Genomic DNA, 17311 nt, shown 5'->3' with positions numbered 1-17311 from the left:
TGCAGCCCGGGAACGGGGAGCACGGCCCATGCGAGCGCTACCCGCTCCAGCAGCTGGTCTTCGGCCACCGGATCCACCGGGAACGAAAGGCATCCCCGGCGACACTGGAGGCTCGAAGTAGCCGTATCCGCCCGGGGAAGAAACGCCTCCCCCAGATCCGCTAGGGAGCCAGGGGATCCGGGACGAAGATGGTTGAAAAGCGCGGACATCGGGGAGAGGGGAGTTAATGCGGCGAGGAGGGTTGAAGTTCAAGGAACGGGAGGCGGATCGAGGGGGAACGGGCTGACCTAATCCCAGTTGACTCCACTCCGAGCCGTAGTTGATATCCAGGGAGGCCAGACGCGGGTTGATGAAGCTGCTGTTGCCGGCGCCGTCGTTCGTCAGCGGCGGATCTTGGGGGGCGTCATCCATGGCGGCATCATGGACGCCGAACACCTCTTCGTCGGCGTAGTGACCACCGCTGAAGCAGTCGCCGTGGGATCCGTCCATGGATTCGGCGGAGGTGGCGGAGAGGCGGGGATTGGGCGGCTAGGGTTTGCGAGAGAAAGAAGAGTGCGGCTAGGGTTTGTTCCCGGGGGAGTCGGGTGAGATGCGGATGCGAGGGAGCCGCTGGCGGATCGGGAATAAAAGGAGGAAGGAGGATTGGTGGGCTTTGTTTGAGAGTGAGTGCACAGTTCCAGGGCTTGCAGGACAAAATTTTAGCCAAAAATTTTTGGACCCTGTTTAGTTCCCAAGCTACAAAACCACAAAAAATTTACTGTTTGGGCCAAAAATTGTCATATGTAAACAGGGCCTTACAGTACTCAAACATATTGCGTCTCGATTACAGTGCCGTAAGATCCAGCGGTGAAACAAACATATGCTACAAGCGAGGCGCCGGTAAATACGTGCCTTCGAGTACTCGATGTTGACATGCAAATCACCGCCATTGAATTGACGCCTTGGCCATGTTGCGAGGCGAGGCAACGGGAAATATACAGGCGTAGGGAACTCGACGCTGCCATGAAATCGTATGAAGGGGTGCGATATGTTTGTTTGCAAAATGGGTACGACAGTACTTCGTTTGTATTTAATAAATATTGACTAATATAGATTAACTAGATTCAAAAAGATTTATCTCACAAATTAAACTGTGCAATTAGCTATTTCTTTTATCTATATTTAATGATGCATGTACCTGTCACAAAATTTGATGTGACGGAGAATTTAAAAAATTTTACAATTTTTTTTTAACTAAAACCCTCTTCGCCTTTCTTCCTCTTCTTCCGCAAACCAGCGACTCTAAAAGCGACAAGTCATATTCAGAAAGCGACAAGTCATATTCAGACGACATTGGACTTGTTTGGCTTTGTTTACTTTCATCCTAAAATCAAAAAAAAAATTTAAGATTCTCCGTCACATCGAATATTTAGACGCATGCATGGAGTATAAAATATAAACAAAAATAAAAATTAACTACACAATTTGATCGAAATGTATGAGACGAATCTTTTGAGTCTAGTTAGTTTATAGTTGGACAATAATTACCACAAACCAACGAAAGTGCTATAGTGTCACGAAATTTTTTCCTTCGGAAACTAAACACGGTCTTAGTTGGTTTTGAGTACTGTAATACTTTCGTTTTTATTTGGTAATTATTGTTTAATCATGAACTAACTAGACTTAAAGATTCATCTCGTGATTTACAGGTAAATTGTGCAATTAGTTTTTGTTTTGGTCTATATTTAGTGCTTAATGCATATGCCACAAGATTCGATGTGCCTTGTTTAGTTGGCAAAATTTTAGGATTTCGGGTACTATAGCACTTTCGTTTGTATTTGACAAATATTACCCAATCATTGACTAACTAGGCTTAAAAGATTCGTCTCACAAATTACAGGTAAACTGTACAATTAGTTTTTATTTTCGTCTATATTTAATACTCCATGCATGTGCCGCAAGATTCGATATGACGGAGAATTTAAAATTTTTGGCAAAACTTTTTAGAAACTAAACATGACATAAAAAAAGTCGAAGCTAAGGAGAGCGACATCCTACAGTGATAAGCTGTCAGTAGTGTTGGGAAGAATTGTTTAGTTTCGAAAATATTTTGAATTTTGATATCGTAATATTTTTGTTTTTATTTGACAAATATTATCAATCATGGACTAATTAGATTCAAAAGATTCATCTCGTAATTTATAGGCAAACTGTGCAATTAGTTTTTATTTCCGTCTATATTTAATGCTTTATGCATGTGCCGTAAGATTCGATATGACGGAGAATCTTGAAAAAAATTTGGTTTTTGGGTGAACAAAGCCTAGCTAGGACCCTAAGATGGACTGGAAGTGCCCGTCTGCGCTCGCCTATCTGCCGTCGTGTGCTCTCGAGCTTATCAGCAGCAGCCACGACGTGAACTATTGGGACTGAGAAAGCAAAAAAAAAACGGGGGCACATTAATTAAGCAAAGAAACTTGCACTGCATGACAGTTTCTATACATAGTTTCTTAGTGATGTAGTTGATATAAAAATTATGCGTAATTTTAACTATTGGAACTGCCCTAGGAGGACCACAGTACTGCCATAGCATTGCACCATAAAAGCAAAACAATCTATTGGAAAAAAAAATGCAGCTGTGCATGGAACTCTAAAGTCGATTGTAGAGAAATGTGAATCAATGTTTGAGCAGTTGTAAATCAGGTTTGTAATCTTGACTGTTGCTTAAAGTTTTTATAAAATCTACTGTGGGGATCTCCTCCACAGTCCTTTCCTTCAAAAAAATGTTTGAGCAGTTGCAGAAGTTGTATGTGCATTACTTGAAGTCTATAGTAATATATATGCTTAGTAGCAACCCTGGCCTATCATTATTCCTAGTTAAGACTTAATAGGACCACAACATTAGCCATAGCATATATTGCAGCAATATAGAAGCAAAACATATACCAAGCAATGCTGAAGGTAGGACTAGTACCCGCGAGCTCGCGCACATCTCGGCATCCACATCCAGTCGGCACCACTACAAAAATGGCAAACTATTTAGCCCGAAGGAGACTCTAGGCTAAAGATGGCAACAGACACAAACCCGCTGGGTTTTACTATCCTAAACTCATACTATGAAGATCATATAAACTCATTAAAAACTCATAACCCATGACGGGTGCAACATTTGACCCAAACCCGTGCCCATGTGGGTTTCGGGTACCCACGGGTCGTCCATGCCCAACAGTAACAATAAACTCAAGTAGTATATATATGAGAATAATATATAAATAGCTATAGCTGCTGTAAATAGCTAATTTTATTTTTCCTCCCAACCATGCCATGGATTGGAGGCGGACGATCAAAATGAAGCACCGTTGTGTATAGTGTGCTGCTGCCGCCTCTATCCATCTTCACCAAAGGCTGCTGGCTTAACTAGGCCACAACTGTATCAACACCCATGCGGTACCAATGTGCTAGTGGTTAGGCATATATCAGCTATCCTTTTCTTAGTTCTTTTTTTGAGTCTAGTTAGTTTATAGTTGGACAATAATTACCACAAACCAACGAAAGTGCTATAGTGTCACGAAATTTTTTCCTTCGGAAACTAAACACGGTCTTAGTTGGTTTTGAGTACTGTAATACTTTCGTTTTTATTTGGTAATTATTGTTTAATCATGAACTAACTAGACTTAAAGATTCATCTCGTGATTTACAGGTAAATTGTGCAATTAGTTTTTGTTTTGGTCTATATTTAGTGCTTAATGCATATGCCACAAGATTCGATGTGCCTTGTTTAGTTGGCAAAATTTTAGGATTTCGGGTACTATAGCACTTTCGTTTGTATTTGACAAATATTACCCAATCATTGACTAACTAGGCTTAAAAGATTCGTCTCACAAATTACAGGTAAACTGTACAATTAGTTTTTATTTTCGTCTATATTTAATACTCCATGCATGTGCCGCAAGATTCGATATGACGGAGAATTTAAAATTTTTGGCAAAACTTTTTAGAAACTAAACATGACATAAAAAAAGTCGAAGCTAAGGAGAGCGACATCCTACAGTGATAAGCTGTCAGTAGTGTTGGGAAGAATTGTTTAGTTTCGAAAATATTTTGAATTTTGATATCGTAATATTTTTGTTTTTATTTGACAAATATTATCAATCATGGACTAATTAGATTCAAAAGATTCATCTCGTAATTTATAGGCAAACTGTGCAATTAGTTTTTATTTCCGTCTATATTTAATGCTTTATGCATGTGCCGTAAGATTCGATATGACGGAGAATCTTGAAAAAAATTTGGTTTTTGGGTGAACAAAGCCTAGCTAGGACCCTAAGATGGACTGGAAGTGCCCGTCTGCGCTCGCCTATCTGCCGTCGTGTGCTCTCGAGCTTATCAGCAGCAGCCACGACGTGAACTATTGGGACTGAGAAAGCAAAAAAAAAACGGGGGCACATTAATTAAGCAAAGAAACTTGCACTGCATGACAGTTTCTATACATAGTTTCTTAGTGATGTAGTTGATATAAAAATTATGCGTAATTTTAACTATTGGAACTGCCCTAGGAGGACCACAGTACTGCCATAGCATTGCACCATAAAAGCAAAACAATCTATTGGAAAAAAAAATGCAGCTGTGCATGGAACTCTAAAGTCGATTGTAGAGAAATGTGAATCAATGTTTGAGCAGTTGTAAATCAGGTTTGTAATCTTGACTGTTGCTTAAAGTTTTTATAAAATCTACTGTGGGGATCTCCTCCACAGTCCTTTCCTTCAAAAAAATGTTTGAGCAGTTGCAGAAGTTGTATGTGCATTACTTGAAGTCTATAGTAATATATATGCTTAGTAGCAACCCTGGCCTATCATTATTCCTAGTTAAGACTTAATAGGACCACAACATTAGCCATAGCATATATTGCAGCAATATAGAAGCAAAACATATACCAAGCAATGCTGAAGGTAGGACTAGTACCCGCGAGCTCGCGCACATCTCGGCATCCACATCCAGTCGGCACCACTACAAAAATGGCAAACTATTTAGCCCGAAGGAGACTCTAGGCTAAAGATGGCAACAGACACAAACCCGCTGGGTTTTACTATCCTAAACTCATACTATGAAGATCATATAAACTCATTAAAAACTCATAACCCATGACGGGTGCAACATTTGACCCAAACCCGTGCCCATGTGGGTTTCGGGTACCCACGGGTCGTCCATGCCCAACAGTAACAATAAACTCAAGTAGTATATATATGAGAATAATATATAAATAGCTATAGCTGCTGTAAATAGCTAATTTTATTTTTCCTCCCAACCATGCCATGGATTGGAGGCGGACGATCAAAATGAAGCACCGTTGTGTATAGTGTGCTGCTGCCGCCTCTATCCATCTTCACCAAAGGCTGCTGGCTTAACTAGGCCACAACTGTATCAACACCCATGCGGTACCAATGTGCTAGTGGTTAGGCATATATCAGCTATCCTTTTCTTAGTTCTTTTTTTCTTAATTAATCTTTCACAAAATGTTTATAATTATCTAAATACAAGTTTATGGGTTTGAAAAACTCATGGGTTCACAAGTTTATGGGTTTGAAAAACCCATGGATTCACGGGTTTGGGTACTATACTCCCAGATCCATGCCCACAAACCCGCTGGTCTAGCATTTTGCCTATTAACGAACCTATGGGTAAAGAAATTGACCCAAACCCTTACTCTAATAGAGTAAAAATTTATCGGGTTTCGTGTACCCATTGCCATCTCTACTCTAGGCTGGCCAACAACGGACGGAGCGGCTGTTGGCTTGAGGTGTCGATGAGGCATGAGGGTGAGGGCCAATGACGACGGCCATGTTGGTGTGAGGGAGGCAAGATCGCTGGGATTCCAGCAGCCACTACTCAGGTTGAACAGGTGAGACCAATAAGTGGCAGGACATGGCCACGCCCGCCACGGCGTCGCCATGGCCGAACACCACCTCCCCACAGATCCAGCTGCGCTCCTCTGACATGGCAAGGCAAAGGGGAGAGGAGGCAAGAGACGACGGCAATGAGGTAAAGGGGATAGATAACTAGGCATCACCTAGACTACTTGTGTTGTGCCTTGTGCGGGAGCGAGGCAGTTGGGCAGACTCTAGACTGCAGGTTTGTGTGTTTCGCTCGTCTTGCCTGGCTGCCCTGGGCTCTTATTTCGTACCATGGTGACATGACTTTATGCTAGACTTCCTCTTAATGAATACGTTAACTTTATATTGAACAATGAACATACTTCCTCTTAATGAATACGAGCTCGGAACCTTATATAAAACAAACACAGGTGCCAGAGACTTGGTCAGGGTGGCACTTCACATTGCAAGACCCAGCCAATACAGGTCCATGTGCTACACAGAAATGCATTGCTCAGGCAGAAACACAATCTTCAGTCTTTAGTTCTCACAGTACCAGCGTTACATTGGATACTGAGAACAATACCGACATGGTAGCATTATGAAATTTGGCCACACGAGGACACGACTAACATTATATTTAGTTTAAAGCAGTAGCATCATGTATTTACAGATGGGCATCACCCAGCGCTAGGCCAGCCAGATGCCTGCTGTAAGAGATTCAGCACGTTGTAACCGAGCATTCATGTACAAATGCTAATTCTCAGATGGGAGATTATCAGTGACCGGCATCCTATTCAGACATAAGCAGTGATGGCAGGAGCCTCTGTGGATGCAGAATCAAACGAGTAAGTTGATCTATCATCATAATTACATTTACATGACATGGGCAAGAGTAAATTTACCTTGAGCGCATGTCATACTTAATTATCCTTGGCATCGAAAATATCTTTCTGGTCCAGCTTGCTCTCTTTTGGCCCATGTGTTGCTTCCAGCATTGTCTCATTCTGTTTTGACACCTCTTCCAATTTCTTCCTGAGCCTTCGATTTTCTTTGACATAGTTGTGGAGCCGGTCAATGACTAAAGCAAGGAATAAGGAGTATCCTGAAAGAATGCAATGTTGTGAATAAAAATTGCTTGCGAAACTGCATAAATGGTGTAATAAACATCAAATACTTTGCTGTGATTTTTTTCATTGTGACATATTGAAAGGCAATTCGTATCCCAAAGCTTTAATCTGAATTAGACAAACTAGGCGATCTATATGATCAAGAAAGCGAGAAAATCACAAGACAAAACTTGCAAATTTTCCAGTAGCAAAGCATTAAGTACATGAGGAAGTACATGGATTGAATAAAGTGTTTATTTGACTGATTCATGGAAGATACCTTTACCTTAGTTTTTTACTTGACCATACTACTTCTGTCTTTACAGTGTTAAATAAGTTAGCATATATGAGAGCACAAAAAAAAACTAGTCCTGCGGTGGTAAGACAATCCCCGAGCATTGTGTGATAGGGAAGACCTTCTCATGCAGGTCAAGAGAACTCCCGAACCCCTGCCCCACCCGTATATAGCGACACCATAGGCCTTGCAAGAGCGACCAACGACCTAGGTCGGTGCTTAAACCTGTGCTTTGGAATGGAATATTTTTAACCCCAGCCTAAACTTTGCTGCCACAGGGAGTCAAACCAGGAGTGCTACTAGAGCCACCTAACCAACTCAGCTAGCCCGTTCGCGATATGAGAGCACATACCAACTTAATCTCTAAATGGCTAGTGAGTGAAATATGAAAAAAAATCAACAAACCTAAAGATGAAAAAAATTACATATGACGCAAATATGAAGGAAAGGTAATCCAAAAACTTTCCAAACTCATTGATTCTATAGTTAGCACAAAACACTTGTAAGAAGTAATGCCATAATGATATGTAAAATACATTTTGAACCTCCACAGTCTCTTCTACAATTTTTGTAGGGCTTGGGATCCAACCATACTAGGACCCTTAGTCTTTGGATGTCAAACAAAGAAGCTATGTTTACGCATATACTCAGGAATCAGGATTGATCTCAACTGAACAACAAACAACTATAGAATTAAGAACACAAATGATCTGCATCACTGTCATGTACGGGCGCACGTATAGGCGCCGTCGTGATGCCAGGAGGGCTGGCGTGAGCGCAACCAAGGCTGGGGCCACCACCAGTGGCTAAATTTAGAAAGATAGGATTTAGTTTCCCTTTGGCATGCCTAGATTATAGGAGAGTTTGTTTGGGCTTTGGCATATAAGCCGTGTAACAGACTGGGAGTCAATTAAGCAAGATCATTTACCCTAAAGTTTCTCAGCTACCCTAAACTCTCTCAAGCCACCGGTGGGATACCTCTCGGTGAAGGCCTGGAGCGCGACTACGACTTGCGTAGCCGCGGTCCGGCGACGTTGGGCGTTGAGGCGCTTGACAACCTGGTATCGAGGTCTCGCCGATCCTCTCCCACCCGCTCCTCGCAATCCTCTACTGCCGCAGCCGCCCACCACCACCCCCACTCGCCGCCGTCGCCTATCTCTGCCGCCCCAGCCCCCACCATGGCCGAACCGACCCTGGCCGATGTCCTGGCCGCCCTGAAGACCCTCTCCGCCGATATGGCCACCATGCAGGCCGACATGGCGGTGATGAAGCAGGAGAAATCCACGTCGTCGCCCGGCGGCAGCGGTGAGCACCGCGCGGAGGGTCCGCTTCCGGATCACCTGCCCAAACACAAGCGGTGGGATTTCCCCCGTTTCGACGGGACGACTGATCCACTGCTGTTCCTCAACAAATGTGACGCCTATTTCCGCCAGCATCGCACCATGGCGGAAGAACGCGTGTGGATGGCGTCCTACCACCTGGACGAAGTCGCGCAGCTCTAGTTCACGCAGCTCCAGGAGGACGAAGGTACACCGTCCTGGGGACGATTCAAGGAACTCCTCGACCTGCGATTTGGTCCACCCCTCCGCTCAGCGCCTCTGTTCGAGTTGGCGGAGTGTCGCCGCACTGGAACTGTCGAGGAATACTCCAACATATTCCAGGCTCTGCTGCCGCGCGCAGGTCGCCTCGAGGAGGGCCAACGCGTCCAGCTCTACACCGGCGGCCTTCTTCCCCCGCTGAGCCACGCTGTCTGCATCCACAACCCGAAGACGCTCGCCGGGACCATGAGCCTTGCCCGTCAAGTTGAACAGCTGGAATTGGCGTGCCTTCCCCCACCAGCCGGCCGAGGAGGTCCTCGGGCTCTGCTGCCCGCACCAGCGCCGGCCCCTGCACAGCCGCTGCTCGCCCTCCCTGCACCACCAGCGGCCGCGGCTCAGCCGCGACGGGATGGGGCGCCCTTGAAGCGGCTGTCCCCGGAGGAAACAGGCAGAACGGCGCCGCCTTGGCCTTTGCTTCAACTACAATGAGCCCTACACTCGCGGCCACAATCGTGTTTGCCGCCGCATCTTCTATCTAAACGGTGTCGAGATTGCGCCCGCCGCCGACGAACCAGCAGGGGATGATCAGCAGGAAGACGCCCCTGTCTTCTCCCTCCGAGCAGTGGCTGGTATGGCAATCTATGATTCCATGCAGGTGCGGGCCTCCCTGGGCGACACCACCCTAGTCGCGCTGCTGGATACCGGGTCCACGCATAACTTCATCGCCGAGGACGCCGCCCGCCGCACCGGCCTGCCGATCCAGCCACGCCCGCGCCTCACGGCCACCATGGCCAACGGTGAGCGTGTCACATGCCCGGGCGTCATCCGCCGCGCCCCGGTCCTCATCGACGACGAGACGTTCTTCATCGACCTCTTCGTCATGCCGCTCACGGGGTACGACCTCGTCTTGGGGACTCAATGGATGGTCACCCTTGGCCGGATGGTGTGGGACTTCGTCAACCGCACCGTCTCCTTCCGGATGGTGTGGGACTTCGTCAACCGCACCGTCTCCTTCCTGCACCAAGGCCGCACCAAGGCCGACAGGTATCCTGGTCGGACGTTGCTGGTCGCCCGCCAGCCATACTTGCTGCCACCACAACACCGGACGCCCTTCTTGAGGAGCTACTGCACTCCTTCGAGGGGGTGTTTGCTGAGCCGGCGGGGCTGCCACCGCAGCGAGCACGGGACCACGCCATCGTCCTCAAACCGGGCTCTGCTTCTGTGACTGTTCGGCCCTACCGCTACCCGGCGGCGCACAAGGACGAGCTGGAACGGCAATGCGCCGCCATGCTGGCCCAGGGCATTGTACGCCGCAGCGACTCAGCGTTCTCATCGCCGGTACTGCTGGTCAAGAAGCATGATGGGGCTTGGCGGTTTTGCGTGGACTACCGCGCTCCTAATGCCCTCACCGTCAAGGATGCCTTCCCCATCCCCGTCGTCGACGAACTCTTGGATGAGCTGCATGGTGCGCAGTTCTTCACCAAGCTGGACCTCCGCTCTGGCTATCACCAAGTCCGGATGCGGCCGGCTGATGTCCACAAGACGGCGTTCCGCACCCATGACGGCTTCTATGAGTTCCTGGTGATGCCGTTCGGGTTATGCAACGCTCCGGCAACCTTCCAGGCGCTCATGAATGACGTGCTCCGTCCATTTCTTCGGCGGTTCGTCCTTGTCTTTTTTGATGATATCTTGATTTATAGTAAGACTTGGGCAGATCACTTGCGACACATCCGCGCCGTCTTCGCCGAACTGCGCCGACATGTCCTCTTCGTCAAGCGATCCAAGTGCATCTTTGGGTCACCTTCTGTGGCATACCTGGGCCACATCATATCTGCCCACGGTGTGGCCATGGACCCCGCGAAGGTGCAGGCCATTCACGACTGGCTGGCCCCTCGCTCGGCGCGCGCGGTGCGTGGCTTCTTGGGCCTCGCCGGCTACTACCGCAAGTTCGTCCACGACTACGGCAAGATTGCAGCGCCCCTTACTGCGCTGCTGAAAAAGGAGGATTTTTCTTGGACCATAGACGCCCAGGAAGCCTTCCAGGCGCTCAAGACAGCAGTGACCTCAGCTCCGATGTTGGCGCTGCCCGACTTTACCAAAGGCTTCATTGTTGAATGTGATGCATCCACACATGGCTTCGCGGCGGTCTTGCTGCAGGACAGCCATCCGATCGCCTATTTCAGCAGGTCGATCGCTCCTCGTCACCGTGCTCTCGCAGCCTATGAGAGGGAGCTCATCAGGTTGGTGCACGCCGTGCGCCACTGGAGGCCGTACCTATGGGGGTGCGCGTTCCTGGTCCGCACCGACCACTACAGCCTCAAATTCCTCCTCGACCAGCGCCTCTCGACGATCCCGCAGCACCATTGGGTGGGAAAACTCCTCGGCTTCGACTTCTCGGTGGAATACAAACCGGGCGCCACGAACACCGTCGCCGACGCGCTGTCCCGGTGCGACACCACCGAGGAGGGCTTGGTCTTGGCGCTGTCTGTGCCCCGCTTCGACTTCGTCGACCGTCTTCGCCAGGCTCAACATCAAGATCCAGCCCTGGTCGCCCTCCGGGACGAAATAGCAGCCGGCACCAGAGGTGCGCCGTGGTCGCTGCGGGACAGCCTGGTGGCATATGCTGACCGGCTCCACATCCCGCCGGACTCCCCACTGCTGCTTGAGGTGCTGGCTGCTACGCACGACGACGGACATGAAGGCGTGCAGCGGACTCTCCATCATCTCCGCCGGGATTTCTACTTCCCTGCCATGCGCCGCGTGGTCCAGGACTTCGTTCGCGCCTGTGCAACATGCCAGCGCAATAAGTCAGAACATCTGCACCCGGCAGGACTTATGCTGCCCCTGCCCATTCCACAAGCTGTGTGGTCCGACGTCGGCTTGGACTTCATCGAGGCGCTGCGCCGCGTCGGAGGCAAATCAATGATCCTCACATTGGTTGACCGGTTTAGCAAATACTGTCATTTTATACCACTGGCTCACCCCTACACTGCAGAGTCCGTGGCTCAGGCGTTCTTCAGCGAGATCGTTCGCCTCCACAGGATCCCGCAGTCCATGGTGTCGGACCGGGACTCCGTGTTCACCTTGGCGTTCTGGCGGGAGCTGATGCGCCTTACAGGGCCCAAACTGCACATGACGTCCGCTTTCCACCCGCAGTCTGATGGCCAAACGGAGGCGGCCAACAAAGTTATCGTCATGTACCTCCGGTGCTTTACTGGAGATCGGCCACGGCAGTGGCTCCGTTGGCTGCCTTGGGCAGAGTACATTTACAACACGGCGTATCAGTCGTCGCTCAAGGACACCCCATTCAAAGTGGTCTACGGCCGGGATCCTCCCTCCATCCGCTCTTATGAGCCTGGAGAAACCCGGGTGGCGGCGGTGGCCAAGACAATGGCTGCACGAGGAGTTCTTAGCGGATGTCCGCTATCGCCTGGAGCAAGCCCAGGCTGTCCAGAAGAAGTTCTACGACCGATTGCACCGTCCGGTCTCCTATGCTGTAGGTGACTGGGTGCTGTTGCGCCTTCGCCAAAGGGCAGCATCCTCTCTTCCCCAGGCAACCAAGGGCAAGCTGAAACCGCGCTTCGTCGGGCCATACCAAGTCACCGAGTGCATCAACCAGGTGGCTGTGCGGCTGGCGCTGCCCCCTCGTGCCAAGCTGCACGACGTCTTCCACGTCGGCCTCCTCAAGAAGTTCGTCGGCGCTCCACCTGCCACACCACCACCACTTCCACCCATTCATCATGGGGCGATGACTTCAGAACCGGAGTAGGTTGTTCGGTACCGGTTGGCCAGAGGAGTTCGGCAGGTGCTCATCCGCTGGAAAGGACAGTCCTCTGCTAATGCTACATGGGAAGATGTTGAAGACTTCCGCGACAAATTTCCCCAATTTCAGCTCGAGGACGAGCCGACTGTCGAGGGGGGGAGAGATGTCATGTACAGGCGCACGTATAGGCGCCGTCGTGATGCCAGGAGGGCTGGCGAGAGCGCAGCCAAGGCTGGGGCCACCACCAGTGGCTAAGTTTAGAAAGATAGGATTTAGTTTCCATTTGGCATGCCTAGATTATAGGAGAGTTTGTTTGGGCTTTGGCATATAAGCCGTGTAACAGACTGGGAGTCAATTAAGCAAGATCATTTACCCTAAAGTTTCTCATCTACCCTAAACTCTCTCAAGCCACCGGTGGGATACCTCTCGGTGAAGGCCTGGAGCGCGACTACGACTTGCGTAGCCGCGGTCCGGCGACGTTGGGCGTTGAGGCGCTTGACAATCACCAAATAATAAATGGATGTGGGAAGATGACACCATTTAGGATTCATAAACAAATAATCAACACAACCATATCCTGAGAGAATTTTTGTCCATTTTCTGCTCTAACCAAAGATGTGGTCTCTATGAGCATCCGTAAGATCATTTATATCTCTATAATAAGCCACAACTGAAGATACAGAGTGCAGTTAGGAGAACTAAGGACACATCAAGAAGAAGGTTACTTATTTTTGTATTTCTTGACATGTACAAACAATCTGTCACACGTTCAATATCGAATTCAATGGCAGAAAAATAGTACTGTGCCATCAAAAACTTTCCATGCCAAATAACGCTTTTGTCAATTGTTTACCCATACTGGAATAAGAAGTGATTATTAACACCTTAAGTGCGAGGCATATGGGCAAACCCAAATTTTATTCCAGTATTCATGAAACCATTTTTTTTTAATATACTCCATGTGAAACTGTTCAGAATTTTAATTTCTGCAATGTTTCACTTTGCCTGATAGAGGTCTCTAGAACAAAATGGTTTATGTTATTAAAGCACACTAAGACACAGAACAAGATAACATAGTATTGAAGTTATATAGATCATAGTATTTCATGAATAAAAGTGTTGCTGATAAATGAGACAGCCTCAGTTCCGGTGGTGAAGCCAGGCTAGAAGACCACCAGGGTCTTGGCTGAAGCAAGGCTGGGTCATTAGCAGCAAATAACAATCATGTACAATAACTCTCTCTTTGTTTTTCATACTCTGTCCGGGTCAGCTGACTCCAATGACAAGCCTTAGCTTCGCCCCAATGATTGGTGCCTCAAGATGTTGTGATACATATTTTCCATCCCAAGGACTTGTTTGGATAGGAGGTTCCAAACCGAAATCCTATAGTTAGTTGAAGTAGAACCAAGTCCTATAAGTTACTGGAGCCAACCAGGTATCAACCCTGAGGTCAGTTATTAGTTCACACATCACAGTAAATGTGATAGACCTATTTCATAGGTGCTTCATGATGACAAGACATGTGTTTTCATAATATAGACTGTTTGGATTAAATTCAAATTCCTATAAAACTGAATCATAAAAGTTCATGAAGCAAACTCCTCATCAGACAGGGGACGAAATTGAATAGAAGAGGTTTTAACCTGAGCTCAACTGACTATCACAGAGTGCAAACTAAAGTACTAAACCCATCATCCTGGTATAGAAACTAAAGGTGTGTTTGGATCCCTACCTCTAAAGTTTAGAGCTCTAAAAACTTTAGAGCACTTTAGATCACTTTTGAGGCCTAAAGCTCTAATGTGAGGTGGGCTAAAGTTTAGACTTTAGACCACCTGTTTGGAGCTTTAGCTCTAAAGTTTGAGAGGAGAATCCAAACAGGCCCAATTCTCACGTCACCATGACACCCATGAATTAGATTTGAGTTCCGCACTCCTTTGTACATTAATAACAGAGGGATATGTTTGTCCGTTCTCCTGATCCTCATGAATTTCAGAATTTGATTTGACACTAACGTGCCTCACTAAATAAAGGACTCAATTTGCATGCCTTTCATTATTTGACACAGTGAACATGAATTCCAGCGGCAAGGGATCGGCAAGTATCTATCCCCGGGACGATTCTTTTTTATGCATGGATGGAGATAGAAGATTACGGGCAAAGATGTTCAGATGGGATAGTAAATAATAAGGAAGAATAAAGAAAAATAAAATAGACATATAAATAAGAAAGCCCTCTAAACTTAAAGAGTTCGTGTGCGTGGTGACAAATAATTTAATGAAAGGCATGCGAATTAAATAGGTGAGGCACGCGAAATTGGTGTCAAATTCTGAAATTTCGCTCCTCACGCATGGACTTTCTGACATCTGTCTGACATGAATTCAACCACCGGCACACGGCATCAGGACAATCGAACAAATTGATTAGATCAGAGAGAGAAAGGAGGGTGAACGAATTCAACCAAGATTCCAGAGACGCTCGCGTGCGTACCCATGAGCGAGGCCTCGAGGACGTGTCGCGCAAGAAGGACCTGGTCGGTGGGAGTGAGCCCCACGATCCCGGCGCCGTCGAGCTCCCCATCGGCGCGGCTGCGGATCTTGGTCATGCTGTGGAGGCTGGATGCGAGCACGACAAGCACGGTGGCCGCGATGGTGCGCACCATGACGGGCCCACGGCCCTGCTTGAGGCGGTCGAGCGCGACCACGGACAGCCTCCGCAGCGGCGTCTTGAAGAGTAGTGTCGCCGCCACGGCGCCCTCCGCCGCTAGCAGCGAGAAGAGGAGCTGTATCATCGTGCCGCGGCGTGGGGGGAAGGACGCGGAGGAACCGAGGAATTTAGGAAGAACGTGGGGTTGTTTGTTGGGGCGAGGCGTCCGTTCCCCTTTCTTGACGCCAGTCGCCGTAGAGGTGCCTTCCCGCTGGCTCCGGGGAACCAGAATGCCGCTGGCCGCGTGCGCGTGCCGAGGATGGTCAAGAACAGCGTGCTGGGGCGGTATTCTTCCGGGTTGCGAGCAGGAAAAAGTACAGGTTTTCTCCCAAACTTTCACAAAAAGTCTATTTTTTCTCTCTCATCTTAAAAACCGAATAAACAACCTTTTTAATTTTTTCAAATCGTGCATTTTAGCAGTTTCGAAGGCAGTTTTGATACAGTAAATAATAAATAATAGTTTTACTTTTGTCTTTTGCTTTTTAAATTATTTGGTCTGAATCTTTAAAAAACCATAGTAAATCACGTAAATCATAAAATAAAAAATTCAATTTTGTTGGATTCATAGATCTACATAGTAAACATATAATATGATATACTTTAGTACAAAGTTTTGCTATAAAGGTTTTGTCCTTTTCTTTTTTATTTATTCCTGCTAAATCTTAAAAAAATACAGTAAATTATAGAAAAATCATAAAATAAAATTTTTAATTTTGTTAGATTCAACATAAGCATATTATAAATTTTTTATTGTAACTTTAGATCTATGCTTTTTTGTAATTAATTGAAATAATTCATAGCTGCAGCTTCTATAATTATTTTGTCAGACTAAAACATATCATATTATATGTTCACTGTATATATATACTATGATTTACTATGATTTTTTAAATATTTGCCGAAATAATTTAAAAAGAAAAGGACAAAAACATTGTCATTGTAGCAAAATCACCATTCACGGAAACCGCCTTCGAAACCGCTCCAGGGAGGTAAAATGCACGATTTTAAAAGTTGAGAGAGATGATTTGCCCGGTTTTGGAGTTGAGGGAGAAAAAATGAACTTTCATAAAAATTAGAGGAGAAAAAGTAGACTTTTTTCTTCCAAGTATAAGATGTCCATCGGGCCACGTCACATCCTGCCTCTTAGGGCCATGGGCCTAGCCTTTAACCGGCCAAGCCAGCTTGAGAAGCACACCAACACCAGCAGGCCGGACCAGCCCGAGGCCTAGTCAGGTGTGGAGACATGGAGACGGAAAGTTGCGAGGGAGAAGTGGGACGCCATTGAAAAGGCTGGTAGGCTGCTCCGCCTCCACACGCCTCGATAAGGGAGCAACTTTACGAGCCCTAGCAAATGGTAGCTACGAGCGATCCAGTGAAGAAGATGTAGAGGAGGCAGCTCCTCGCGTGGAGCGCCTTAGCGGGGGCTTTGGGCGGGAGTGACAATAGGCAGAAGACGAGAAGAAGACAAGGTGTTAGGCAAGGGGTGGCAAGCAGTGGTCGTTGGCACGAGGCATGTGCAAAAAGGCGAGGCCGAGCTAAGGTGGAAGGGAAGAAGTTGCGATGCACGTCGCTCTCACTCCTCATCCTTTTGCGAGATGGTAGGGAATCACTCGTCCTCACGAGTCTCATGACTCAGAGTGTCGCCGCCGCTGCCACCCTCCACTTCCACGACCGTTCGTCCCCCTCCCTCCTCCCTCTGTCATATCGCTAGAGACTTGAGGGAGTAGGGATCACTAGATCGAGTTCTTAGGTTTTAGGGTCTCTCTATGTCATGCTTCTTGGTATTAGGGATTTATTCCTCCTTCTATCTAATGATAGCATAGAGGCAGGGTGGAATGATTTTCTCCATGGTGACTTTATTGAAGTTGAGGGTAACAACTACAGCGTCAACATCTTCAATATAATTCTTCTTTCATCATAAAAAAATCCTTTTGCAAGATGGCTGAGCAAATTAGGGCCACGTCTAGGAGCCTAGGAAGAAATTAGATTTTTTTTAGGAAAAAAATAAAGTAGATAAGGTTATGAGTGTACTGGGCAATAATGTCATAGTATAAATG

At 47.2% G+C, this 17311-nt stretch overlaps 1 protein-coding gene across 1 annotated transcript; it reads right to left on the bottom strand.

Annotated features, from left to right (window-relative positions):
* LOC8058854 lies at positions 6282–15566 on the bottom strand. Its single transcript, XM_002437018.2, has 3 exons — positions 15039–15566; positions 6752–6951; positions 6282–6672 (listed from the first exon to the last, which is right to left on the bottom strand). The coding sequence occupies exons 1-2, from the start codon at positions 15337–15339 to the stop codon at positions 6770–6772; spliced, it is 483 nt and encodes a 160-aa protein (XP_002437063.1). The 5' UTR covers positions 15340–15566; the 3' UTR covers positions 6282–6672; positions 6752–6769.

The sequence above is a fragment of the Sorghum bicolor genome, chromosome 10 (genome assembly GCF_000003195.3).
Source record: "Sorghum bicolor cultivar BTx623 chromosome 10, Sorghum_bicolor_NCBIv3, whole genome shotgun sequence".
Taxonomy (NCBI): Eukaryota; Viridiplantae; Streptophyta; class Magnoliopsida; order Poales; family Poaceae; genus Sorghum; species Sorghum bicolor.
Note: the sequence above shows the minus strand (reverse complement) of the source record. Positions and strands in the feature narration are given on the sequence as shown.